At 35.9% G+C, this 26,054-nt stretch overlaps 1 protein-coding gene across 1 annotated transcript; it reads left to right on the forward strand.

Annotated features, from left to right (window-relative positions):
• Positions 1 to 4,948: 4,948 nt before the first annotated feature.
• LOC124542620 lies at positions 4,949 to 6,162 on the forward strand. The gene is made up of 2 exons (XM_047120547.1): positions 4,949 to 5,081; positions 5,447 to 6,162. Exons 1-2 carry the CDS (start codon positions 4,949 to 4,951, stop codon positions 6,160 to 6,162), a joined length of 849 nt encoding a protein of 282 aa, XP_046976503.1.
• The last annotated feature ends 19,892 nt before the right edge of the window (positions 6,163 to 26,054 follow it).

The raw sequence follows: 26,054 nt of genomic DNA on the forward strand, positions 1-26,054 counted from the left end.
CAAGTGGCCAGTTTTGAAGTAATGAAAAAGTGAATATTTTTCAACCGACTTCCAAAAGGAGGAGGTTATCAATTCGTCTGTATTTTTTTTTTTTTTTTTTTTATGTTTGTTACCTCATAACTTTTTACTGGGTGGACCGATTTTGATAATTTTTTTTTTGTTTGAAAGGTAGTGCTTCCCGTGGGGTCCCATTTTTTTTTTATTTTTTTCCGATGATGGTATCCATATGAAAACGACATAAGTCTTAAATTTGCATTATGTATATGCGCGACAAATAGGTGAATAACTGAAAATCACGTTAATGAATTTTAATAATTCTTTTTTTATTATAAAAATATATACTTCAAGGGTAATTTGGTGAAAGTTTGGTAAGGTTCTGAGCACAGGATCCATGACAAAGTAACGGAACGGAAGGGAACGGAACAATTCTGAGGAGCACGTTAGCGATACTCAGTCGTATCTTTTATTTATAGGTTATTTGGATATTTGAGTCACCTTCCGTAATGTGGTTATGTTTATGTAATTATCATAGTCGAATATTTTAATCAATTAGCTACCCACCCCGGCTTCGCACGGGTGCAATACTGATACTAAATATACTACAGAATTTGTTTATTTACGACATCACATCGCAAACTTCTAAAATTATCAGTGTTTCTTTACTATATTGTTCATGTATTATATACACAAACCTTCCCCTTGAATCATACTATCTTTTAAAAAAAACCGCATCAAAATCCGTTGCATAGATTTAAAGATATAGGGACAGAGAAAGCGACTTTGTTTTATACTATGTAGTGATGGAACTCCTATACGGCTCTCAGATAGGGTGCGATATGGGGCAGAATTTCTTACTATCTTTAATCAAATTTTGTGTATGTGATGTGATGTCATATGATGTACGAAATATAGTTGGTCTTTTTCAAAGTTTTTTTGCTGAATTCGATTACAGCTCTTTCGAGCGATCCTTGTAGTTTACGCCGCGTGACGTATTAAATCCGCATTTTCGAAAGTCTATTTTTGCTTTATTCGCAAGTTTCCTTTGAAATTGTCCTCGAAGTAGTTTCGGACTCATATAAACGGAACGCTTAATCTATCCATATTAAAAAAAATTAGTTAGTCAACATCAGCTTCACTTAAAATCAAAAAATAAATAAAATTTTAACAAAAAGAAAAACCGACTTCAAACAAAACACTATTTTAAAACAAATGAATATGCACGAAAAAGTAATAAAAATAATTGCGTATTCAACATATTTTTTAGAGTCTTCCTAAGTTAAATGAAATGAAAAATATTAGACTACTTAAAAGTCAATTAAAGATTATATCATGTAGTTATAATTATTGTTATATTTGGAGTCGGTGTCAGCCAATAAAACCCTACAGTATATCTATCAAAAAACAATACGAGAATACTTTAACAAATATGTTTTTTACAAATTACCTTTTACACAATAATATACTGGATCAATCAATCAAGGGGCTCGTATCGCTTCTTTCTTTTGATTGTTGGGACAAGGGCACCGTGGCTGACACCGGCTCCAAATATACCAATAATTATAACTACATGATATAATCGTTAATTGACTTTTAAGTAGTCTAATATTTTTCATTTCATTTAACTTAGGAAGACTCTAAAAAATATGTTGAATACGCAATTATTTTTATTACTTTTTCGTGCATATTCATTTGTTTTAAAATAGTGTTTTGTTTGAAGTCGGTTTTCCTTTTTGTTAAAATTTTTATACTAATAATACAAAACAAAACTCTTTTTATTGTTCTTAGATTTTGCTTACTTGATCAGTATGTACATATGACCCTTACGTAAAATACTGTATTTACTTTATGATTTCATAAAACTAGCCTATCGTTTTTCGAGTATTAGCCTACCAATAGTATAGTATTTGCCTTACTATTCTTATATACAGCACCCCTAACCTTAATTGATCAATATTATTAAAATGTATTTCTATTACCTTGTACATATATATATATATACTAATCGTTGTTGTATGTAAATATTTTATATATAGAATTCATTGAAATAATAATTAACATCTTAAGTAATTTTTATATGTAATAAAGCGTAACTGCGAGAGTTTTTTGTTAATTTTTTTCAATGTACATACCGATCCTGTGTCCGTGAAAGTCTTATTGAATTTAGTATATTAGTATATTATTGATGTATTCTGTTTTAAGTCATACATTTTTGCCATTCGGCTAACAAAATAAGTAAAGAAGCAATTAAGAATTATTGCAGTGGAAAGTCTTTGAATGACTTCTTACTGTCAAATCACTTATTCACTCTGCATTCAAGTCTAAATTATAAAAATAAATTTGTATCTCTATGTTTTATTAGTAATATGTTTATTCATATTTTTATTTGTTACAATCTCAGTAGAAAGGGCCACCATAACACATGCATGATCTGTTAAAGTTGAATGACATACTACAGTTATAGTATCATGTTTTGTTTTGGCTAAACAGTGGTCAATACAACTTTTATTACTAGTTATGAAATTATGTGTCGGTCTTAAGCCGTAAAATGAAAGTAATTCTAAATAATGCTCAGCAGTAGGGCCATCCTTAATATCAATATTGATATCTCCTAGAATTAGAACATTATTCTGTTCGTACTCTTTAAGGATTAATTGAAGCGATTTTAAAAATTTATCTAAAGATCTAAACTCACATGGTCTATAAATACCTATAATATTTGTATCTTTCAAACATGCTACCAGACAAGAGAGTTCTTGTGTATGTTTTGGTTCTAAAACCTTAACATCAAGAGTTTTTTTTTATGTACATCACAACTCCATCATTTTGGTTCTGATTGTTCTTTGTGTAAAAATGATGGTAATTGGGCAAAGTTGGTAAAACATTAACTTTAGATAACCAACATTCAGTAAGTATAATAATATCTTGTTCAACTTTTAGCCTCTGAAGAAGAACTGTTAGCTCATCAAAATTTTTGTTAATAGTTCGAATATTTTGAGTAAAAATACGTAAGTTACTATCAGAATTTAGCAATATCCTTTCACATTGTTCCACATCCTCTACTATCACCGCTTTGCCGATACTGAGATTTTTATCAATATCAGCTTGAAAATCCTCAATATTAACCATTTTCATAAGAAATTTTAAATTTATTCTTGCAGTACTGATATTGAATTTGGAAAAGGTTAAAGGATATTGCTTTTGAAGTATTTATTTTAGAGATAAACGTATAATTTAGTGTTAAACGTATGCAATGTAGTGTATAATATGTAAAATGAAGTGTGATCTGTTTAGGTTGCATGTAAGTGTGTGGTAAAGAAACAAATTGCAATAAATAATATATAAATAGAAAAGGGCTTATATCAACGTTTAAAACAAAAATATATAGAATAATAAGAACTAGAGCTATGCTAAACAAAATCTTAATCGAAATATGGAAAGGAAAAACCAGGCTAGTAGTTAGAAGTGATAAATACCAGACAGTAATTGATACTAGTCACATGTTTCTTTGAAACTTCAAATCTTCGACTTGATCCAATGACTTTATTTGTATAGCCGGATCACCATCAGTTTTCTTAACATAAATTTTTCCTCTTGAAATCCAGTTATATCTATAACCGTGAGATTTTTTAAGTTGACGTGCCAAAAAGTGTAATTTTCTTGCTTTCGGGGTAAGAGATTCATTGACATAAATTCGCTATTTTATTTCTTGTTCACCAAAGATACTAGTATTAATCTTTTCTACACTTACTTTATTGAATTTCCCCACCATTTGTAACACTTTATTTCTAGTGTGACCATTCTGATATTCGACTATGATTGGATTTTTATTACCAGTTTTAACCCTATAGCACTGGCGGATGTCATCAACTGGTAACTTCAAACCAATGGAACTGTGAAGTTGTGTGATCATTTGCAAAACGTCTTCTTTTTCTTTCATAGGAGTGTTAATTTCAATGAAGGTTGAGCGTTGGGTGCGCTGGATCTCTTCCAATTGGTCCTCCAAGAATACAATCCTAGTCACTGCTTTGTTGTAATTTTCCGACATAATCTCCATCGATTTTTTTTAAATCGCTATACAGTGCTGTTGTGTGTGATAGTCTTTTCAATTTTATCATTGGTTTTCAAAATCTCAGTATTTTGTATTTTAAGACTATTATTTTGTTCTTTCAACTCTTCAATAATTTTAGTAATCTTTTCGAATTTTGTTTCTTCGCCTAATTTTATAGTTGCAATGAGTGTGTGTATCTCATCTCGTAGATCACTCCTTTCTTTACGTTTTCTTGTCGCCACATAAGGTTCGGAGTCTATTCTGGTACTATTAGCCAAGTCTGGTTGAGAAGACGATTTTGTGTCTTTATGAGGCGAACGCAGCATCTTAATATTTTGCCTATACTATGTATGACGTATCGATACAACACCAAGGACGTTGGTTTTTTAGTTCTAATATAGGTCAAAAGTCTTTAAAGTGTTATAGTTAAGGTTGGAATTTGTTTGAAACACATTTATTAAATAGATTAATATTTTTAAAACACACTGCCACTCAATACAAAAGTACGTCGAGGAATTATTGTATTAACTTAATAAATAGAAAATAAGCTGTTTTACTTTCTACACATTACAAATATGGTAAACAACTGTGGGAAGCCATTCACACATTCCCATATATTCATTCATTCACTCACACAATTATTCATTCACTCATTCACAGTCAAACACACACATACGAATTTACACTTTATTTATGCTCTCTTTCATACGATAAAGTTATTATATAAACAAACAAACATACATAATTCACATATTAATATTTACACAATTATATATCTATATAAAATTATTTACCTACATTAATTTCATTAAATATAATTATGTATATACTTTGATTAATGAAAATATAAAAAATATCAATACTTACCATTATTAAAGACGACAATTTACCGGCCGGCGAATGTGCACTGGACACACGCGAAAAGGTAACGGTATCGCCCCTCAGCCGATGCCCCGGCGCACCGCGCCCCGAAGCCAGTCGAAATCACGCTCCGACGCCGAATGCATATCGCTCGATGCTAGCTCTTGCTTACGTACCGCACTTTATCATTTCGCCGTATAATTTATTTCATCCGCTTTCTTCCGTATCTTTTCCTTTATTCTTTCATTGTGCCTATAAACTATACTTGCTTGTGTTTGTGAACTCCTAACTGTGTTTGTGCCTAACTTATGAAATTTCGTGTATAATAAACTAACCGTCTTACCGTAAGTGACTTTTTATTTCATCTTTAGATAAGTGGTGACCCCGGTTTAAGAACGTTTAAATTTATCGTTAAATTCAAAATAAGTTTTAACAACGAAACTGCCGGTGATTCGAAAAATCAAGTGCGCGTTTCCACTGATCCGTCAAGTGAATCATATCGTGTCGGAGTACGGATTCCGCCGTTTTGGCCTCAAGAGCCGGCGTTATGGTTCGCTCAAGTGGAAGGCCAATTCGCGTTGGCTAATATAACTGCGGATGCTACCAAATTCTATTACGTCACTGCACAATTGGATCATGTCTATGCCGCAGAAGTGAAAGATATAAATATCGCTCCACCTGAAACGAATAAATACGAGAAATTGAAAACAGAACTAACAAAGAGATTGTCAGCCTCGCGTGAAAAAGAAGTACAACAATTGCTTATGCATGAAGAGCTAGGTGACCGCAAACCGTCACAATTCTTGCGACACCTGGCAGGACCTAACATTCCTGAAGATTTTCTGAAGACCATATGGACCAGTCGCTTACCCAATAGCATTCAAGCAGTCTTGGCAGCGCAACCAACTACACCTTTAGCAACACTAGCTGAAGTAGCTGACAGAGTGAATGATATTGTTCCCCGCACTCCAGTAGTTGCCAGTACTTCTACATCGACTCAAAACACCCTGGATCACATGGCGAATATGATTTCGGAATTGACAAAGCAAGTACAAGCTTTAACGACCCATGCTTCGAGAAAACCACGACCAATGTCTAGAGGAAGAGACGAGCGCAAGCGTAGTTCCAGCAGATCGCATTCTTCGTACAGAAAATACCCTATCTGCTGGTATCATGCGAAATTCGGGACAACGGCTAAGAAATGCGTCAAGCCCTGCAATTACAGCGCGGGAAACGCTCCGGGCAGTCGCTAATGGCGACTGACGATTGTCCGAGTTCTAGTCGCCTGTTCATCACTGACCGCAACACTAAAACACAGTTCCTCATTGATACTGGCAGTGACATCTGTGTTTATCCTCGAGTGGCAATTAAAGAACACAGGCCAAGAACTAATTACCAACTCTTCGCTGCGAACGGGACAGTTATTAATACGTACGGCTACAAACACCTGGAATTAGACATCGGTCTTCGTCGCAATTTTACATGGCGATTCGTGGTAGCGGACGTTACCAAAGCCATCATCGGAGTCGACTTGCTTAGTTTCTATAACTTAGCTGTTGACTGCCGACACAAACGACTGATCGACAATGTGACCACACTCCAAGCGTCAGCTACATCAGCCAGGTCAGATACCATTTCGTCGATTCGTACTATTTGGGGCGAGTCCAAGTACCTCGACATATTACGATCATATCCAGAAATTACTCGACCATCTGGAACACCTCGTCTGGTGAAACACAACACTGTTCACCATATCAGAACAACGCCCGGTCCACCAATATCATGCACTCCACGACGTTTGGCACCAGACAAATTAAAAATAGCCAAACATGAATTCGATGCCATGATACAGAGTGGTATAGCCAGACCATCAGAAAGTCCGTGGGCGTCACCCTTACACCTTGCTCCAAAAAAAGACAACGGATGGAGACCATGTGGCGATTATCGGATGTTAAACGCCCGCACAGTACCCGATTGCTATCCAATTCGTCACATCCAAGATTTCGCACAAAGTATTAACGGTTGTACCATCTTCTCCACCTTGGATCTAGAAAAGGCCTATCAGCAAATTCCAGTGTTCGCAGAAGACGTGCCGAAAACAGCCATCACCACGCCTTTCGGACTCTACGAATTTCCATTTATGACATTTGGCCTGCGTAATGCCGGCCAAACATTCCAAAGATTTATAGACGAAGTGATGAGAGGCCTGGAATTTTGCTACGCGTACCTGGACGACTTCTTGATTTTCTCCCGTGATGAAGAGGAACATGAACGTCATCTACGCCAACTATTTAAGCGTTTACAAGAATATGGCATGGTCATAAACTCTTCTAAATGCGTTTTCGGCGTCCAAGAAGTTCAATTCCTGGGTTATACCATATCAGCCAAAGGAACAAAACCATTGGACTCTAAAGTAGAAGCCATTAAATCTTTTCCTGAGCCGAAAAACATCAAGCAACTGCAAAGATTTTTAGGAATGCTTAATTTTTACAGGAGTTTTATTGAAGCCTTTTTTAATTGCATTTTTGTAAAAATGGCAGCAGGTTTAGGCAGTTCTTCAACAGCTTTCAAAAAAGCTTTATTTTGTGACAGCTTTGCAGCTTGTTGTACTTTTTGGTTTAGGGTTTTGCATTTTCCCCTTAATTTTAAAAGTTTGACTTTCAAATGTGTATTTTCTTTTGCATATTTATTTTTGATGGCAATAGATTTCGTACCTGAAACAAGAGCAATAATTTCTTAATTGTCAAAAGATATTTATTAAATAAATCACAGTTGACAGACCGACAATGTGTTACTCAAGTAGTCTCGGATACCTTCTATACATCTTTGATACTTCGCCCGCGTCGGTTTAGGTTTTTAAGAACCACGTGCAGACTTTTTGAATTTCCTTCTTACTCTACACTGTACAAATAAATGTAACACTGCAAAATTTCAGCTTTGTAGGTCCAGGGTTGGTCTGGGCGTTGATGAATTACTATTGAGCGAACAAGTGAATGAATGTTGGGGACTTGTTTTTTTATATATTTAGATTATCCTGTTATTAATTTAAGTAAACACAAGTACTGACCTTTCTTGACAGAAGCATGTCTTACCAAAATTGGTACAGGTGGAGCCTCAGAGGGTTACAGAGCAGGAGTTTGACCGAGCACTTGGTCGCCTGAGTACCCGGAACACAGCGCCCGATCCCGATGGGATTCCGAGACGGGCGTGGGTGTTGGCTTCGGATCTCTTGGGGGATAGGCTGAGGCGGCTGTTTATTTTATTTATTTATTTTATTTAGTGTACAGGAAACAAACAGTGAAATAATTACAATAAAATAAAAAAAATATAAGACAATTCTTAAACCAAAACAGTTTCCATTCATAAATTAATCATAAGTAAGTACAAAACAAGACATTTTTTATATTTAATAGGTGCATGAAATTATATAATTCATTTACATAATTTAATTTAATATAAATTTAATTTTTAAATCAAGAAAACATATTTTAATAATAAGTAATCAAATTATAATTAATTAATTAAAAAAGCATGAGTAAATTAAGGCTCTTCAGAGTATAATATTTCTTTTACTTGTAGTTTGAATTTTTTAAGGGAGAGATGAAAAATATCACATTCAGTAAATGTTTTATTGTACTGTTTAGATGATCTATTAACAAATGCATTTGCTGCATATTTAGTTTTTGTCAATGGAAAATCAAAAATAGATTTGTTGCGACTGCCAGGGCGAGGACACTTGATATTTATTTTAGAAAGGAGATAAGGGGAATCAAATATGTTGTGGATCAATTTATATAAAAACACCATATCACGTTCAAGTCGTCTCTGTTCAGTTGTCGGTATCTTTTCTATTTGATTCAAATTATTTATAGACGAAAATTTTAAATATTTTAAAAACTTTTCCTGAATATTTTCGATTAATTCTATATATTTACTATACTGTGGATTCCAGACAGTGTAAGCGTATTCTAGAATAGGTCTCACAAATGATTTATATAAAAGAGCAAAAGTTGAAACACGCTTAAACTCTCTGGAAATCCTCAGCACAAATCCTAGCATACGAAACGCTTTAGAAGTTATGGAATTTAGGTGTTCAACGAAAAGAAGTTTAGAATCGAGTGTTATTCCAAGATCTTTGACCTTTGACTTTGACTGATACACGTTTTATATCATCAAAATCAAAATCAAAATAAACTTTATTCAAGTAGGCTTTTATAAGCACTTTTGAATCGTCATTTTACAATTAAGTGAAGCTACCACCGGTTCGGAAAGTAGATTCTACCGAGAAGAACCGGCAAGAAACTCAGTAGTTACTCTTTTTTAACATTTAAAAAATACAACGTCATGTTAATTAAATACAATTATTTCAATTAATGTATCCTGCTTGGAAGTCAACAGGTATTAACTCCACGCTTTTTTATCATCTACAAAATCTTGTATCGAATAGTATGCTTTTTCTACCAATGTATTTTTAACAAACGATTTGAATTTACTAAACGGCAAAGTTAAAAATTTCTGCGGAATTTTATTATAGAAACGGATACCTTGCCCCAAGAAGGATCCATTGACTTTGCGGAGTCGGAAACTTGGCTTTATAAGTTTATCCTTACTTCTAGTGCATATACAATGATTATCACTGATTTTATCAAAGTGATAAATGTTACTGTGAATATACATGATATTGTTGTAAATATATTGCGACGCAACAGTAAGTATTCCTACTCTGTTAAAAACATCCCGAAGAGAGTCTCTAGCTCCAAGATTATAAATAAACCGAATTGCTCTCTTTTGTAAAATAAAGACAGATTCAATATCTGCAGCGTTACCCCAAAGTAATATGCCATATGACATAATACTGTGAAAATAACCAAAATAAACTAAACGAGCGGTATCAATATCAGTTAGTTGTCTAACTTTTCTAACCGCGTATGTTGCGGAGCTGAGTCTTCCTGTTAGGGATGATAAATGAGAGGTCCACTGAAGTCTGGAATCCAATTCTATTCCTAAAAACACCGTAGTATCAGCTACTTCAAGACGGTCACCATTTAAAGATATATTATAATTTTGCTTGCTAACATTAGGTAGGGTGAAAACTACACATTTTGTTTTTTGAGCATTCAAAACTAAATTATTTACTGTAAACCAATTGTGTATCTGTGATAATGCACCGTTCACATCGTCATAGTCATTTTTTTTCCTGTCAACCTTAAAAATCAGCGAAGTATCGTCAGCAAACAACACTATATCACAAATACCCTTAACCTAGAAAGGAAGATCATTTATATATACTAGGAATAGAAAGGGACCCAAAATTGAACCTTGTGGAACTCCCATTTTTAACGTAGATCCAGAAGACTATATTCCATTAATGAAAACTTGCTGGATTCTTTGACTTAAGTCAAATATGAAGCGATGAGATCAAGAGCTTTACCTTTAACACCGTAATATTTGAGTTTATAAAGAAGCGTTTCGTGTTCTACACAATCGAATGCTTTAGATAAATCACAGAATACTCCGATAGCGTTCTGTGATTTCTCCCAAGCATCGTAAATATGTTTGAGAAGCGCAATTCCCGCATCAGTTGTCGAGCGACCTCTTCTAAAACCGAATTGCTCACCATGAAAAATAGCATTTGTACCGAAATGGACGAGAAGTTGATTTAATAATAATAATAATAATAATATTCTTTATTGTACACCAAGATAAGTATAACACACAGGAAATAAATATAACAAAATAAAGCATGGCACAAAAGGCGGCCTTATCGCTGAAGAGCGATCTCTTCCAGGCAACCTTGGGGCAGAGGAAATGGTCTATTAACGGCACAGGTGTACAATTTTTTAAATGGAATATTCAATATACATACATACGAGTATATTTGTGCATAAAAATATACATACAAAAATAAATAGATACATATACACAGGCAAACATACATATATAATCAATAAATATGTAAATAATATATAAACTAATCAATAAATACATATAAAGAAATATTTATATATTACAAAGTTACATTTCTAGGAAATGTTTCTTGACAGCTTTTTTAAAAACTGGCAGTGATTGCGCACGTCTAATGGACAGGGGTAGGGAGTTCCAAAGACGGGATGCTTGAACAGTAAAGGATTTGCTATAAAAATTAGAGGAGTGGGAAGGAATTTCAAGAAGCAAGTTGCTTTCAGATCGAAGGGAACGCTCGTGGGAATCACTAAGGAATTTAAATCGTTCTTTTAGGTATGGAGGGGAAACAGGATTGAACAGTATACAGTATAGCAGATTGAGAATATGAGTATTCCTGCGAAGGCGAATTGGGAGCCACTTGAGCTTCTTGCGAAATTCGGATATATGATCATATTTGCGTAAACCAAATATGTAACGTATACATAAATTTTGAATGCGCTCAAGCTTATTTAGTTGCTCCTCAGTGATGTCGACATAGCATGTGTCAGCATAATCAAGAATTGGTAAAAGAAGGCTATTTGCAAGCACAATTTTAGTAGGAATCGGAAGCATATTACGCAATCTGCGGAGTGATCCAGCTGAAGCGAATATCTTACGACTTACATCCCAAATTTGTGGTCCCCAGGAGAGATGTTGGTCAAACAAAATACCCAGATTTTTGACACTGTCACTGTAAGAAATTTCAATATTATCGAATATTATTGGGGGTAGCTGCGTTCTATCGATTCGAGCTAGTAATTTAGAGCTACCAATTATTATCGCTTTAGTTTTAGATGGATTGACTTTTAAGCCGAAGGATTTGCTCCAGTTTGCTATTGATGTGAGATCGCTATTTATACAGTTTATAGTTTTAGTTAAATCATTAACTGTGCAATGAGAGTATATCTGAAGATCGTCTGCATAGAGGTGATAGAGAGAAGTGATAATATTACTGATAGAATTAATAAACATTGAAAATAGGAGAGGGGACAACACGCCACCTTGGGGGACACCGGCAGAGACCATTGACCAGTCTGAGTATGACTCATTCAGTCTCACTCGCTGTCGGCGTCCCTGCAAGTAATTTTGAAACCATTCAGTAACCGTAGGAGATACGTTAAGAGTGCGCAGAATATCACATAGGATATCAAAGTCCACAGTATTAAAAGCGTTACTGAAATCAAGTAACGCCAATACTGTAACTCTTTGATTCTCCATATTCCATCGTATATCTTCAGTAATTTTGACAAGTGCAGTAGTCGTACTATGACCAGGACGGAAACCAGATTGAAAAGGATTAAGGAGACTATGTTCTAAAAGGAAATTGCTAAGCTGTTGATGTACAAGACGTTCAAGAGCTTTGGACAAAAGTGGAAGAATTGAAATGGGACGATATTCGGACATAGAACAAGGATTACTTTTTTTCGGGAGAGGAATTATTTCAGCATTTTTCCAAATAGATGGAAAGGCGCCTGTAGAAATGGATGCATTAAAAATTGATGTGATAACAGGAACCAGGATATCAATGATGGGAATGATCATCTTACGACTAATGCAGTCAGACCCGATAGAATTGGACTTTATTGCTAAAATACTCTTCTTAACGTCACTTTCGGAAAACTGACTAAAAAAGAAAACAGGAATATCAAGAGTTGGTAAAGCTGAAAGTTGATTCCTTGTACATGGTTTAGTTGCACTGTCAATAGCAACAGAAGAGGAAAAATAGATATTTAAATCATTAAGATTCAAGTTTTGAGAAGAATTGTCCTGTCGCTTCTTACCAACTCCTAGTGACTTTAAAAAATTCCAAACTTTACAGGAATCTTCTTCTTCGATGACAGATTGGTAGATATGGCGTCGTTGTTCATCTCTACACACTCTATTGCAACGATTTCGAACTTTGACATATTTCTCTCTGTTTGACTCACTGGCGTCTGATCTATATTTCGCTTTGGCATAGTTCTTTTTATCCTGTAATTTCCTTATTTCAGATGTAATCCAGGGTGCTGGGAGATGTTTGATCCGCACGGGTCTGATAGGCGCATGGACATCATACAGCTGGGTTAACAATGAATTGAAAATAGCAACTTTGTTATCGATTGTATGTGCATTTTCAACCGCCTTCCAATCGATTTTAGCTGCATCTTCAGACAGTCGCTCCAGATTCATACTACTAAAATTGCGTTGCAGAAGAATTCTTGATTTAGCTTTGGGCGGTTTAATTTTATAAGACAGATAGAGAAGGTCATGATAGGAGAATGCATAGGCATCACATTGACCATGTTTTGCAACATGGTCAATCGAGGAAACAATAATTAGATCCAGAAGAGAAGGAGAACAATTAGGTAGAACATGCGTGGCAAGCAAAGGAAGAATGTTTAAATCAGCACTGTTGACAAGAGAATTAAGTCGGGAAGACCGGTGGTCATTTTTCAGCAAGCATGTATTGAAGTCGCCCATAATTACTGTGTGACTATATAAGGGAGTTAAATAATGTAATAAGGTCTCAAAAGATGAAAAATAGTCAACAGTAAGACATGGACTATAAAAAACCCCGAGTAAAAGTTTAGTGTGGGAGAAAATAACTTCAACAAAAAGATGCTCTGCTGCACCGGTCTGAGTTTGCGAAGTATTAATTATATTAAAAGGAATATGAGAGCGAAGGTAAATTGCAACCCCTCCACCTGTCCGGCCGATACGATCGTTCCGGATTAGGTGGAATCCCGGTAAAGAGAAGGAAGTGGAAGGCAAGCAAGGCTTTAACCAAGTCTCGGAAATTAAAATAGCGTGAATATTAATATTATTACTAAAAGACGACAACAGATCAGGACAGTGTGCAGGAATACTTTGTGCATTAATATGGACTGCATTGAAATTTTTTGAACAATCTGTGAAGTGAGAGTTAAGGCTATCACTTAAAGGAGGAATACTGTAAAAACTGTCATCACTAGACAATCCTTCGGAAGAGGATAAGGATAAAAACGTGTCACAATCATGTGTTAAAGGCATTTTCAAATGATAATAATAAATATCTAGATGTAAATATATATATATTATAAATATAGGTATGTATATATATGTGAATACAAGGTATTTTTACTATAATAAATAAAAATAAAAACAAATTAAAATTGTTAAATTGATGTATATGATAAAATTTCTATAAATATAAAATATTATATAATACAGTTTATTATATACCTAAAATATATTAAAATAATACAATAAAACCTTTGTAAATTCCATTCAACGCACCCGCCAGCTGCAAGGAGAGTAATATAAAAAAAATACACAACATAACATAATAATAGCAAATTAGCAATACACACAATTACATACATCCTGCAATTTTGTTGACTTATAGTTTTCTATAGGCTTGGAATTTTAATATATTTTAAACAATAGAGTGAGACAAAGAAAAAAAAACAATAAAAAATTGAAATAAAAAAAAAATGTAACAAAACTAGGTATGCCAATTGTCAGTTACCATTCTACACTTACATATTAAGATAATAAAGTCATGACGTAAACAAACTACCGGCAGTCGTCGCGTAGCCGTGTATAATATCTGACGTGCAGTAGTTTATTAATTAAAAGTAAAAATAAATATGAACAAATATGGAAAAAACGTAACAAAAATAGTAAATCAATGAAGTAAATAAGTGTCTTACTACTAAAATAACAAGAAAGCCTATAAAAGTAAAAATAATTTAAGGAAACAAGTTATTAAAACAAGAAATAAAAGTTATCGTACAAATAGACAAGACACAATAACATAGTACCTATACAAAGTGAATCATTTCTTTATCACCCGCTTCGAACGCGATGCAGCTGTCTTGCACTCAGTTGTTATTGGACCGGCAGCGATGTTTTGGACGGGAGACTTCAGCGCTTCAGATGGAACGGACCCCGGAATTTCGTCGAGATTAGCTAAACATTCAGCCCGATATCGCTTCCCGTCCGAGGTGATCACGAATATGATCCCGTCGCGCATCCAGCACCTGTTAACACCGAAACGCTCTCTTGCCGCCAGGAACGCAACGTGCCGTGTCTTCGTCAGGAATTCCGACTGAGTGAAGCTGGTTCCCCTTAATTTGGTTTTGGCAAACCAAACCCTGTCGCGCACTGCTGCGTCACGAAACTTAACGGCAATGGGACGAGGCTTGTTGCCAGATGACCTACCAAGACGATATGACGATTTGATGCTGGCACTGGAGAAATTCGCCAGGTTTAAGTTTTCGGCGACAATACTGGTGACGCGCGCCGACACATCCTCGGATTTCTCCTCCGGTACACCGTGAAATAAAAGTGTCTTACGAAGTGTTTTCATTTCCTGACGGTCGATAATCTTAGTCAGAAATTCGACTTGTCGTTGCAGTGTAGTTAAAGCTGACAAAATGAATTTCTTGAAGGAACTGAAATCAGCAGCCAACGAAGTAGTAGTCACTGGTGAAGAGTTTTTTTGTAAATCCTGCTGAAATTCGTTCATCCTTGTATTAAATAATTCTGTCATCGTTGCTAATGTGTCCTTAATTGAATCCATATTGTCGTTAGGTACTTGTATGAGTTGTAGTTACTTCTTTGTAGTGATAAATTATTTGAAGGAGATTGTTGCTGGTGGGTGGTATTATTTAAATATATAATTTATTCATAAATATTGTTTTATTTACAAATACAATAATTTTTAAATAAAAAAAAACTTTAAGAGAACTTTTTTGCTGTCTATTCTATTCCACACCTACCCGCGAAAAAAGATATAAAAAGATAGATTTAAAATAATTTTTTCGAAAATTTTACTTAAGGATGGGAGTATTGAAATAAGCCTGTAATTACCGGGATCGCTTCTGTTTCCAGTTTTAAAAAGTGGTAAAACTTTACTACATTTTAACAAGTTAGGAAATGAACCCGTGTCCAAACTCTTGTTAAAAATTACTGCTATATACGGAGCAATATCGTATATGATGTTATTAAAAAAATTTACCGAAATGCCCCATATGTCGTTAGTTTTTTTAATATTTATAGTTTTAAATACTTTTATGACATCTATTGCAGAAACCGTTTCAAATGAAAAATCAATAACACATTTAGAAACACTATTATTTAATAACCTAGCTGCATTTGATGTAGATGATTTTAAATGAAATGTTATTTTATGGGGTACTTTATCCAAAAATGATTCAAATAAATTAGCAACCTCTAATTCAGAACTCGTGTATCTACTACCTGTGTTCAATTCTATTGGTATCATTTCCTTTTTGGGTTTTCCACTAACACTACTAATAACATCCCATGTGGCTTTAATTCTATTATCAGAATCCTGGATTTTTTTCTTTAAATATAAGGACTTAGCAGAAATGCATACTGTTTTAAAAATTTTGGAATATTTAATGACGTATTCTAAAAAGGCTACGCTTCGATTCCACCGCCTCATATCATATAAGTCGTATAATTTATTTCTACTTTTATAAATACCAACAGTAGCCCAGTCACTAAACTTTAATTTTGTGTTACTATAACATGATTTCATTTTAAATATATTGTTAAATTCTTTTAGTATTACTTCAAAAAATGAATTATAAAACTCATTTGGATCCTGTGTCGTAAGATCTAGATTAGACAATTTATACGCCACAATATCTTTAAAACAATGTAATTTGTTAGCCGTTATTGGCCTGTATGTTATTTTTTTTAAATGATTTATTTCTTTGTGTTTTAATGAAAACTTCTGACCACAATGGTCAGAAGTTAAATTATTTATAATTGATACTTCATATATTTCACAGTCACAGAACACATTATCAATACACGTAGAAGTGCCGTCGGTTATTCGCGTCGGTTCATTAACTCTATGAGTTAAATTAAATGACATAAACAAGGCCACCAACCGAACACTTAACGTAGTTTCTTTAAGTAAGTCGACGTTAAAGTCCCCACATACAATTATATATTTATTAGTTTTATATAGCTTTTTAAGAATGTCCTCCATAGTGGTTTCAAACAAATAATAATCTCCCGATGGGGGCCGGTACACGCAGACTATAATGTACTGTGGAAATTCCACGCAGGATAGTTCGATAGTACGTTCGATAGAGAGGGCCACAATATCTTTTCGAGATTTACAAACGATATCATTCCGTACTAATATTAATGAGCCACCACGAATAGCACTCCCTCTTACGAACGCACTTGACAGTTTAAAGTTTGAAATATTAAATATGTCAAATTTTTTAATCCAATGTTCTGTGAAACAAAATACATGTATTTTATAACACTCCGAAAATAATTCTATTTCATGATCTTTGCCACCTATGCCCTGTATATTTTGATGTATAATATTTAAGTAAGAGGGCGCAGATGTTGTCGTTTTATTTAGTTTAAACTATTAATTTGAGTATTTTTAATTTTGTCGGTGTTAATATAAATTAAATTATTATTTTTATTATACATATGATCCTTGGTAACATTACTTGTAAAATAATTTTTGATATTGTAGGCAATTAGGTTACCAATTTGTCTTTTCGATTTCATTGGTAGGTACATAGTATCCTCTGTCCACTTAAATCTATGAATGAATTTATTAATGTCAAATAACATTAAATCATTACTGCAATGTCGAGTCAAATTATATAGACATAGGTTTAAGTCATAAATATGTAAATTCTGTGCATCTGTCAAGGTATGTGAATATGGAAATAAACTAATTATAAATTTGCATTTCTTTTGATTTTGGATTTCAATTAATAATTAAATATCCTTCATTAAACTCTTTTTGTTTAGAGACAAACTGTCACCATGCATTAATACTACTACATTATTAGAACCCAGATGCATAGAATTTATTTTATTTATTTGGTATTGATAGGTTGCCCCGGGTGAGCATGTGTTAAATACATTTTTTATTTCACTTTTAATTATTGAGCCAAAGCCCTGTCCTAACTTATCCGATACTACAATAACATCTTTATTTACTTCTAACCCCAGTTTATTATGGTTATGGATCCCTGGTGCACATTGACTCAATTTGATAGGTGATACTTTGGTATTATTAGGAGGAACCAACTCATTTTCCTGAGTATGCATACAGTTACATTTATTCGATAAGGATTCAAATTTTTCTAAGTTAGAGGTGCATAGCTCAAGAAGATTGTTGGCTGTGTGTATGTGTTCCTCTATCTGTTTTTGAGCCAATTCATATTTTTTATTAACAAAATCTAAAGATCTTTGTAGGCTAGAACTTTCTAATTGCAGTTGTTCAATGTCATTTTCATATATTATTTTATTATTCTGCAATTTATTATTTGATGATTTTACTTTATTAATTAAATGTGACCGGTCTTCCTTTAATCGGTAGTTGTAATTGATCACTTTTCTTTTTCTGGTATATGTTATACAATTACATTTCTTTATATTCAAAAACAGCGAATTGGTAGTACAATAATCGCTAAGTAAGTTCAAATCTTTTTGCAGACTAATACAATCATCAACACTCTTAATAATTTTATAAATTTTTGTATCATCAGCATATAACAGAAATTTAGATGATGCAAATACCGAAACAACATCATTTATATATATATTAAAAAACAGTGGTCCAAGATGTGACCTTTGAGGGACTCCAGATGGAACGGGTAGAAAAGATGAGCAATACCCTTTCACAGTCACGGCTTGACTTCTATTCAATAAATATGACTTGATCCATCTAAGGAGGTCACCATGTACACCGATGAACTCCATTTTTGCTATTAAGATAGAATGAGAGATTTTGTCAAACGCTTTGGAGTAATCGGTGTACACAACGTCCACCTGATATCCTTTGTCCATTGCAGTCAAAACATAGTCAGTGAATTCACACAAATTAGTTTCAGTTGATTTCTTGTTAATAAATCCATGCTGCTGGTCAATAATTATGGGACGTATGCTTGGAAAAATTTTGTCATAAATTATACGTTCAAAAAGTTTTGGAATTGAACTTAATTTCGAAATAGGTCGATAATTTTTGATATCATGTCTATCTCCATTTTTAAAAATAGGCACAATATAAGACTGTTTCCAAATTGAAGGCATAGTACATGTATGAAGGGAAATACAAAACAATAAATGTAAAGGAACAGATATAGTCATATAGCATTTACTTAGAAAAAGAGGTGGTATACCGTCGGGTCCGCTACCTTTTTTAATATTTAAGGTTTTCAAATACTTACGAACATCAGCAAGTGAAATATCGACAGATGACAAATTAATTGTATTAGCATATCCACTATTATTTTGACTGTTACAGGAAAAATTGTTAAGATGTGTACTATGTTCAAAGGATGTATAGAAATATTCATTAAATAGAATGCCTATTTGCCGACCGTCACTTGTTGAGATATCGTTATAATATAGCCGCTCGGGTATGTCATTTGTATACTGTTTGGTCTTGACAAATGTCCAAAAACACTTAGAGTTTCTCAAAATATTATTTTCCGCAAAATCAAGATAGTTATCGTAGCATGTCTTTTCAACCCTTTTTTGTCTATCACGAAGTAATTTAAAAGTACTGTAATCACTGTAATTATCATACATTTTCCATTTTTTGTGATATTTTAGTTTTTCTTTAATAATTTTAATAAGTGCAGGAGAATACCACGCTGGATACTTACTAAGATCAACAACCACTTTAGAAGGAATATTCTTTATAATTATATCATTGATTATGTAATAGAATTTCTCAACGGATGTGTCAATATCATAGTAATCAAAAATAACCGACCAATCAATGTCAGCTAATAATTCATTAATTATTTTATAATCAGCTTTATGAAAAAGTTTAACAATACGAGGAGGGCTAGGAAAGCTACTAATGTTAATATCCATTAACATAATATCCAACGTGGGATGGTGTACATCTTCCTTTACTAAAGGTGTTTCACAGCGCATAACCCTACAATTTGAGTTACTGAAGACAAGGTCTAATTGGCGATTATTGATGTTTGAGACTGAGTTATATTAGGAAAAGTTATTTAAGGACATGAAGGAAGACATTGCATTGACCATTGAGTTTCCAATATTCTCACAGAGCTCAGCGGATGTGGACGAAGGAGACCAAATAGCACTAGGAACATTAAAATCACCAACTATTAAAAATATGTCTTTCGGATTCAATATCACTAATTCAGAGATACGTTCATAAAAGTTCAACTGATCTTGAAATTGTGAACCTGACTGGGGAAAATAACAACAAAAAAATCTACAATTAACGGGCTTACCTTTTGTCCTTAAAGCTACGCATAATGAAAGAACGTCACAGGAAACGATATCGTTTGACGGCAAAAAGACAGGGTCTTTAACAACGAGTCCGTTACGCACCGCAATCAGTACACCGCCTCCCATTTTATCGTTACGTTCATTATAGTTACGATCACACCTATAGACCGAGTAGCGACTATCAAAAATTTCTGAATCAAAAATTCCAGGTAATAACCATGTTTCAGTTAGACAAATTATGTCATGTTCACAATTTAATATACTCGAAAAAAAACTCAGAAGTTTTTGTTCTAAGACCTCGCACGTTTTGATACAAAATAGCTATTTTGGGTACCATTGCGAAATAAGTAATTTACAAATCATATAAGACTTAAGAATTATACTGAATATATTTAAACTGATCATTTCATCTAAATTAATTATAATAATTCTCCCCTCTAAAATCATACAAGTAGAATAAACCTTAAACAGATTTAGTAGTTTCATCTCTCTCTCAAAGCCTAATAAAATTACAATTAAATAGAAAAGCCAACATAATTTGAGTAAATTTGTAAAGAAGCCACCAAACGTACTTATATATAATATGTTGGATAAATTAATTGCTCGTATTACAATTTTTTTAAATCACATTCGTTAAGTATATGAATCACAGGGCTAGTATCAGTTTTTCTAGCCATAATAGAACAGTTTTTTACCCAAATATACGTATATTTTTTATCGCGAGCTATTTCTTTTGTTTTACGAAGAAGCGCCTTATTAGCACTTGTTAGATGATCGTTAAACACGATTAGTATTTCCCACGTAGCCAAGGTCGCAAGCCCTGATATTCTTCTTTGCTCGTAATCTAGCAAGGAAATCATCCTTCTTCCATCTAGACAAAAATCGAATAATTACGGGTCTTGGTTTTTTAGAATCATTGTTTTTAGGGGCCACGCGGGTTATAAAATCGATGTCCGAATGACTGTAAGCTGAGTGATCCACCAGTTCCGATAACTTATTCATTGTTGTCATTAAATTTTCGTTTTTGGATTCGGGAAGGCCAATAATCTCAACATTAGAACGCCTGGACCATTGTTCCTTATTATTAATTTCATTTTGGAGGTTTATCATAGATAATTGGCAGTTTTTCACATCGGAATATAATGCATCACACTTTTTTATCTCATTCTCAGCTGTTTCTAGTCTCTTAAGAATCGCATCATGAGTATCACTTAAAAATTTCACGGAGTTTTGGAGTGACAAAATTTCCTTTTTAACATCCTCAAGCATATTTTGAAATCCAGAAAAAGCCTCTTTAAGCTCAGATTTAATTATATTTCGAATTTCTTCTTTTGAAATTTGTAGCCCAGTGAGATTTACCTTATGTATATTTTTTTCAGAAGACGTACTCTTATCAGTTTTTTGCTTGGACCGCTTTGTGACATTGCGAATTGGGGTATTAGATTTGTTGTCCCGAGAATTATTTGAGGTACACGATGAACACCGCCAGGAGAGTCTAAGATCATTGTCCGGTTCTTGATCTTTTAGCTGTAGCATACAAGCTACATGGAATTCCCTATCGCAAGATGTACATACAATAGGATCTTCAGCATCATTTATTGATTTGCTACAGCAGGCGAACTCCATATCATTACTTCGTAACAAAAAAAAAAAAAAAAGAAGGTAACAATGCGCACAAGTGAGATTCGAACCTGTGACGACTGCGTTTGCGTTGCGTTCGAAACCTTTGTTCCAACAACTGTTTAACGTAATCGGCCAAAAATAGTTAACAGTTTGGACGTTATTTATGTGTGGTCAATGACCTATCGGTTGCAGTATGTTTTTTCAATATGAAGCTCATTAACGTCTTGACGCACGAAGAAGTTCACGATGCACTTGTCCAAAGTTAAACATATGTAAATCACTTTTATATTTGCAAAGTTATTGTTGAAAACTATTATATTTTGGCACTGAAATTCTTATAAGTTTACTTATTCCTTGAAACGAAGATATGCTACGTATTTAGATCTTAATTTTCGAGAGAACTGTTAGCAAAATCACTGATTTTTACAATAATATTAAAGCACCAATAGTTAATACGTCTTGTCGCTATGTAACAAACAGCGGAACTACTACTACTGTTCGACAGCTGTCTCCGTAACGCCACGTTCCCCAAGGCCTGGAAGGAGGCAAGTCTGGTCCTCTTGATGAAAAACGGCAGAGACGCAGACTCTCCTTCTGCGTATCATCCCATATGCCTGCTGGACGAGGCTGGCAAGCTCTTCGAGCGGATTGTCGCTTCTCGTCTCAGCGAGCATCTGTCGTGCGTCGGTCCCGACCTGGCCGACAGCCAGTTCGGCTTCCGTCAGGGTCGTTCGACCGTTGACGCGATCATGCGCGTCCGGTCCCTGACGGAGCAGGCGGTGGCTCAAGGGGGCGTGGCGTTGGCGATAAGCCTGGATATCGTCAACGCCTTTAACGCCCTGGGTTGCCATCAGGGAGGCCCTGGTGAACCACCGTGTGCCTCTCTACCTGCAGGCGATCGTCGGGAGCTACTTGCGCGACAGGTACATTGTGTACGTGGGCCAGGACGGTACGAGGACCCGGAGGGAAGTGTACTTCGGGGTTCCGCAGGGATAGGTCCTAGGACCACTCCTGTGGAATCTCGCGTACGACGCGGTTCTGCGTGTCGAGCTCCCCGCAGGCGTCAGCGTGATCTGCTACGCAGATGACACGCTGATGCTGGCATGCGGGTTGAGCTTTGAGATGACCAGACGGCGAGCCGAGCTCGGAGTCGAACTCGTTGTCGCGAAAATCTGCGAACTGGGTCTTCGGATAGCGCCGCATAAGACGGAGACGCTATGGTTCCACAAGTGGCCGGTGGGCCGGGAACCACCCCGTTCGCAGATCATTCGCGTAGGTGACTCAAACGTCCAGGTGTCCAGGTACATGAAATACTTGGGCCTTGTCCTGGACGGTCGCTGGAGCTTTGAAGAACACTTCAAGCTCCTGGTCCCCCGGATCGAGAAGGCAGTGGGTGCGTTGCACAGACTGCTGCCTAATCTCGGGGGACCGAGAGAGGAGATTCGCCGCCTCTATGCTGGTGTCGTGCGATCGATGGCCCTCTATGGGGCACCCGTTTGGTCACACCGACTGACGGGCACCCGCCGCTGCAAGACTAAGATTCTGAGTCTGCAGCGGAGAGTGGCCATCCTCATGGTGCGGGGATATCGCACGATATCCTTCGAGGCGGCGACCCTTTTGGCGTGCTTTCCGCCGTTGGACATCCTGGCGGAGAGGGACGCGAGGGTCTACGACCAGACTCGCGCCCTCCGTCAAAGCGGCGGAAGTGCGTCCTACCCTGCCAGCGTCCTCGAAGCGCTCAGGCGGCTGGAGCAGAGAAGGGCACACACGACGTGGTACGCCCGTCTCCGCGGAGATAGGTACGCGCACAAACGCGTCGCGAGTGCGATCCTGCCAGCCTTCGAGGCCTAGATGCGGCGGAAGCGACGAGTCACCTTCCGACTTACACAGGTGCTGATCGGTCACGGTTGCTTTAGAGAGTACCTGTATAGGATCGGACGCGAGGCGACGGCGGTTTGCCACCACTGCGGGGCGGACCAAGACGATGCCCAACACACGCTAGAATCGTGTCCCGCATGGACCGCGGAAAGGCAAAACTTGGTCCAGCAAATCGGGCGAAATCTCTCCTTGCGAGCAGTCGCGTCGGCGAAATCGGCGTGGGAGGCCGTAGTCAACTTCTGTTAGACCGTCATGGTACAGAAGGAGACTGTGGGGCGGGCTCGGGAGAGGGCCGACCCTGCCCAGTGGAGGCGATCTGCGGGTCACCACGGCCTCCAAGCCCCAGTGCCCGGGGCGGAATAAATAGGGTAATCTCTCCGACCGTGGGTGCGTGAGATGGGGGTCTCATGCATCAGTTTTCATACGGCGGAGAGGAGGACCGCAGTCCGGTATGGCCCCGGACTGCCGATGTACGCACCAGCGAGGGGTGCGGGGAGGGCGAGACCATCTTCGCCCTCCTGAGAAGATCTCCGCAAGCCACGAGCGGAGCAACGCACGGGAGAGGCCGCGGACGTGCTGCGAAAGATCCCGTAGCCTCTCCGTTTTCCGTGCTGTGGCGGCCATCGCAGGGGTTTTAGTGAGTACAATTTCAAATAACCCGGCCTTCCCCCCAGGAGTCGGGTATCTATGAAGATTTACCCTGCGTCAAAAATCAAAAAAAAAAAAGGTGGAGGTACAAATTCTTTTGATGTTAATCCTTTAAAGAAAAAATAATACAATTACTTACAATAACTTACATACATTACAATATTATTAACAGGTCGGCATTAGAAATTTGCATCCCGAATTTGATGATAGTAGGGGTTGTTTCTTAAAGGGGTTGCTCCCCTCTCTCGAAATTTACCACTCCCAACCCGAGGAAACCCATAGTTTTTTTTTAATGTGCGTTTAAAGTTACGTGTAACGGATCGATATTTTACATTATAATTAACCTTAAATCATTATTTTTATGTTTATTAGCTTTTTTCTGTATTATATTTTAACAAATACTTTATTAATTTATAGTAAAAAAAAACGTGTAAAAATTTAATTTAATTTTGTAGTGAGGTGATTCTTTTAAAAAGAAAATAATAATCACCCAGAAGATTTTACGAACATGATAATAGAATGCAATATAACATAAAATTTAAAAAAAGATCCATTTATCGCATTATTAAATGTAGTCAAGTATATATATAGATAAATGGTTCTTATAAATTTCTAAAATATACCTATTTTTGTTTCTATTTTTCACCCAAAATTAACAGCTTTGAGGGGCACAGGAGTGACGAAGCCACTCCGACAACAAAAATAGTAGATAGTAGCTAAGGATAGGTTAGGTTAGGTTAGACTTTATGACCAAACGCTGAAATCACGCCAGAAATCGCATTGTATACCAACAACTGGAATTTTATATCTCTCCCCTTCCAAAATTTAACTAACAGTACGAATTTTGATGATTTTAGTATTTAAATTTAAAAATTGAAAAAAAAAACTAATGATTTCCGCGCGGGGGGAGTGGAGGTGTAGGTACTACACCACCCCCCTTACCCCCCACCCCTTCCCCAACCTTAAATTCGGGGTGCGAATTTCTAATGCAATCCCGCAGACTTTCTTGGCATTTTGAAAGTTTATATGAGAAATCCAAATCGCAAAAGCAAGTTCCATGTTCCAGTGTACACAGCGTAAGCCTAACGTTAGAGCAATAACAAGGTCCAGTATACACAGCGTTGGTATCGTTTATAGCAGATATAAATTCAATAAAACAAGCTCAATCTTAAAAATTAAGAGGACAGTAAAGAACACTATAAAACACGAAACACCCACATACGAAAAGAAAAATTTTGGACGATTTGAAAGATAACTGTGATAACGAATCGTTTTACGTTTTTCGCTTCACTCAGTACGTTCTGTTTCAGAACTGAGTAAGTGAAAATTATTTTTGTGGTATCAATAATATTTTATTTTACCAATTACTTAAATTAGAAATAATAAGTAATATATTATATTGAATATTATGTACATACGTTTTAGTTTATTAATCCATATTTATTTTTCAAATAGCAGTAGCTCAGTTCGGATCGTACATTTGTTTAGTGCGGTTGTGTTTTTGCGGAGCGTTATCGACGTACTAATTGTTTACTAAGAATCAAGGGCCGTCGCGGCGTTATCTACACGTGCGCAGCCGCTGGCGGCTCCCGGCCGTATGGTGCAGTATAATGGAGTTGAATAATAATGTTCTAGTTACGGAGAAAGTAAACAACTTTGTTGAAGAGTGCACTATTAGAAACGATAATATTATGGATGCGGAATTATTGCATTCCGATGCTGAATTAACATGTATGGGTGATGAGGATAGTAGAAGAGCAAATAAGCGTTTGCGGTCGTCAGACTCAACAAATGAATGGACAATCGT

The sequence above is a fragment of the Vanessa cardui genome, chromosome W, assembly GCF_905220365.1.
Source record: "Vanessa cardui chromosome W, ilVanCard2.1, whole genome shotgun sequence".
In the NCBI taxonomy this organism is placed as follows: Eukaryota; Metazoa; Arthropoda; class Insecta; order Lepidoptera; family Nymphalidae; genus Vanessa; species Vanessa cardui.

Bases quoted from the DNA above. Each gene is read 5' to 3' on its own strand.
- LOC124542620 (XM_047120547.1), top strand. From the start codon at position 4,949: ATGTGCACTGGACACACGCGAAAAGGTAACGGTATCGCCCCTCAGCCG. The intron at 5,082-5,446 runs GTACCGCACTTT...TTTGGCCTCAAG, and splicing joins CGATGCTAGCTCTTGCTTAC to AGCCGGCGTTATGGTTCGCT.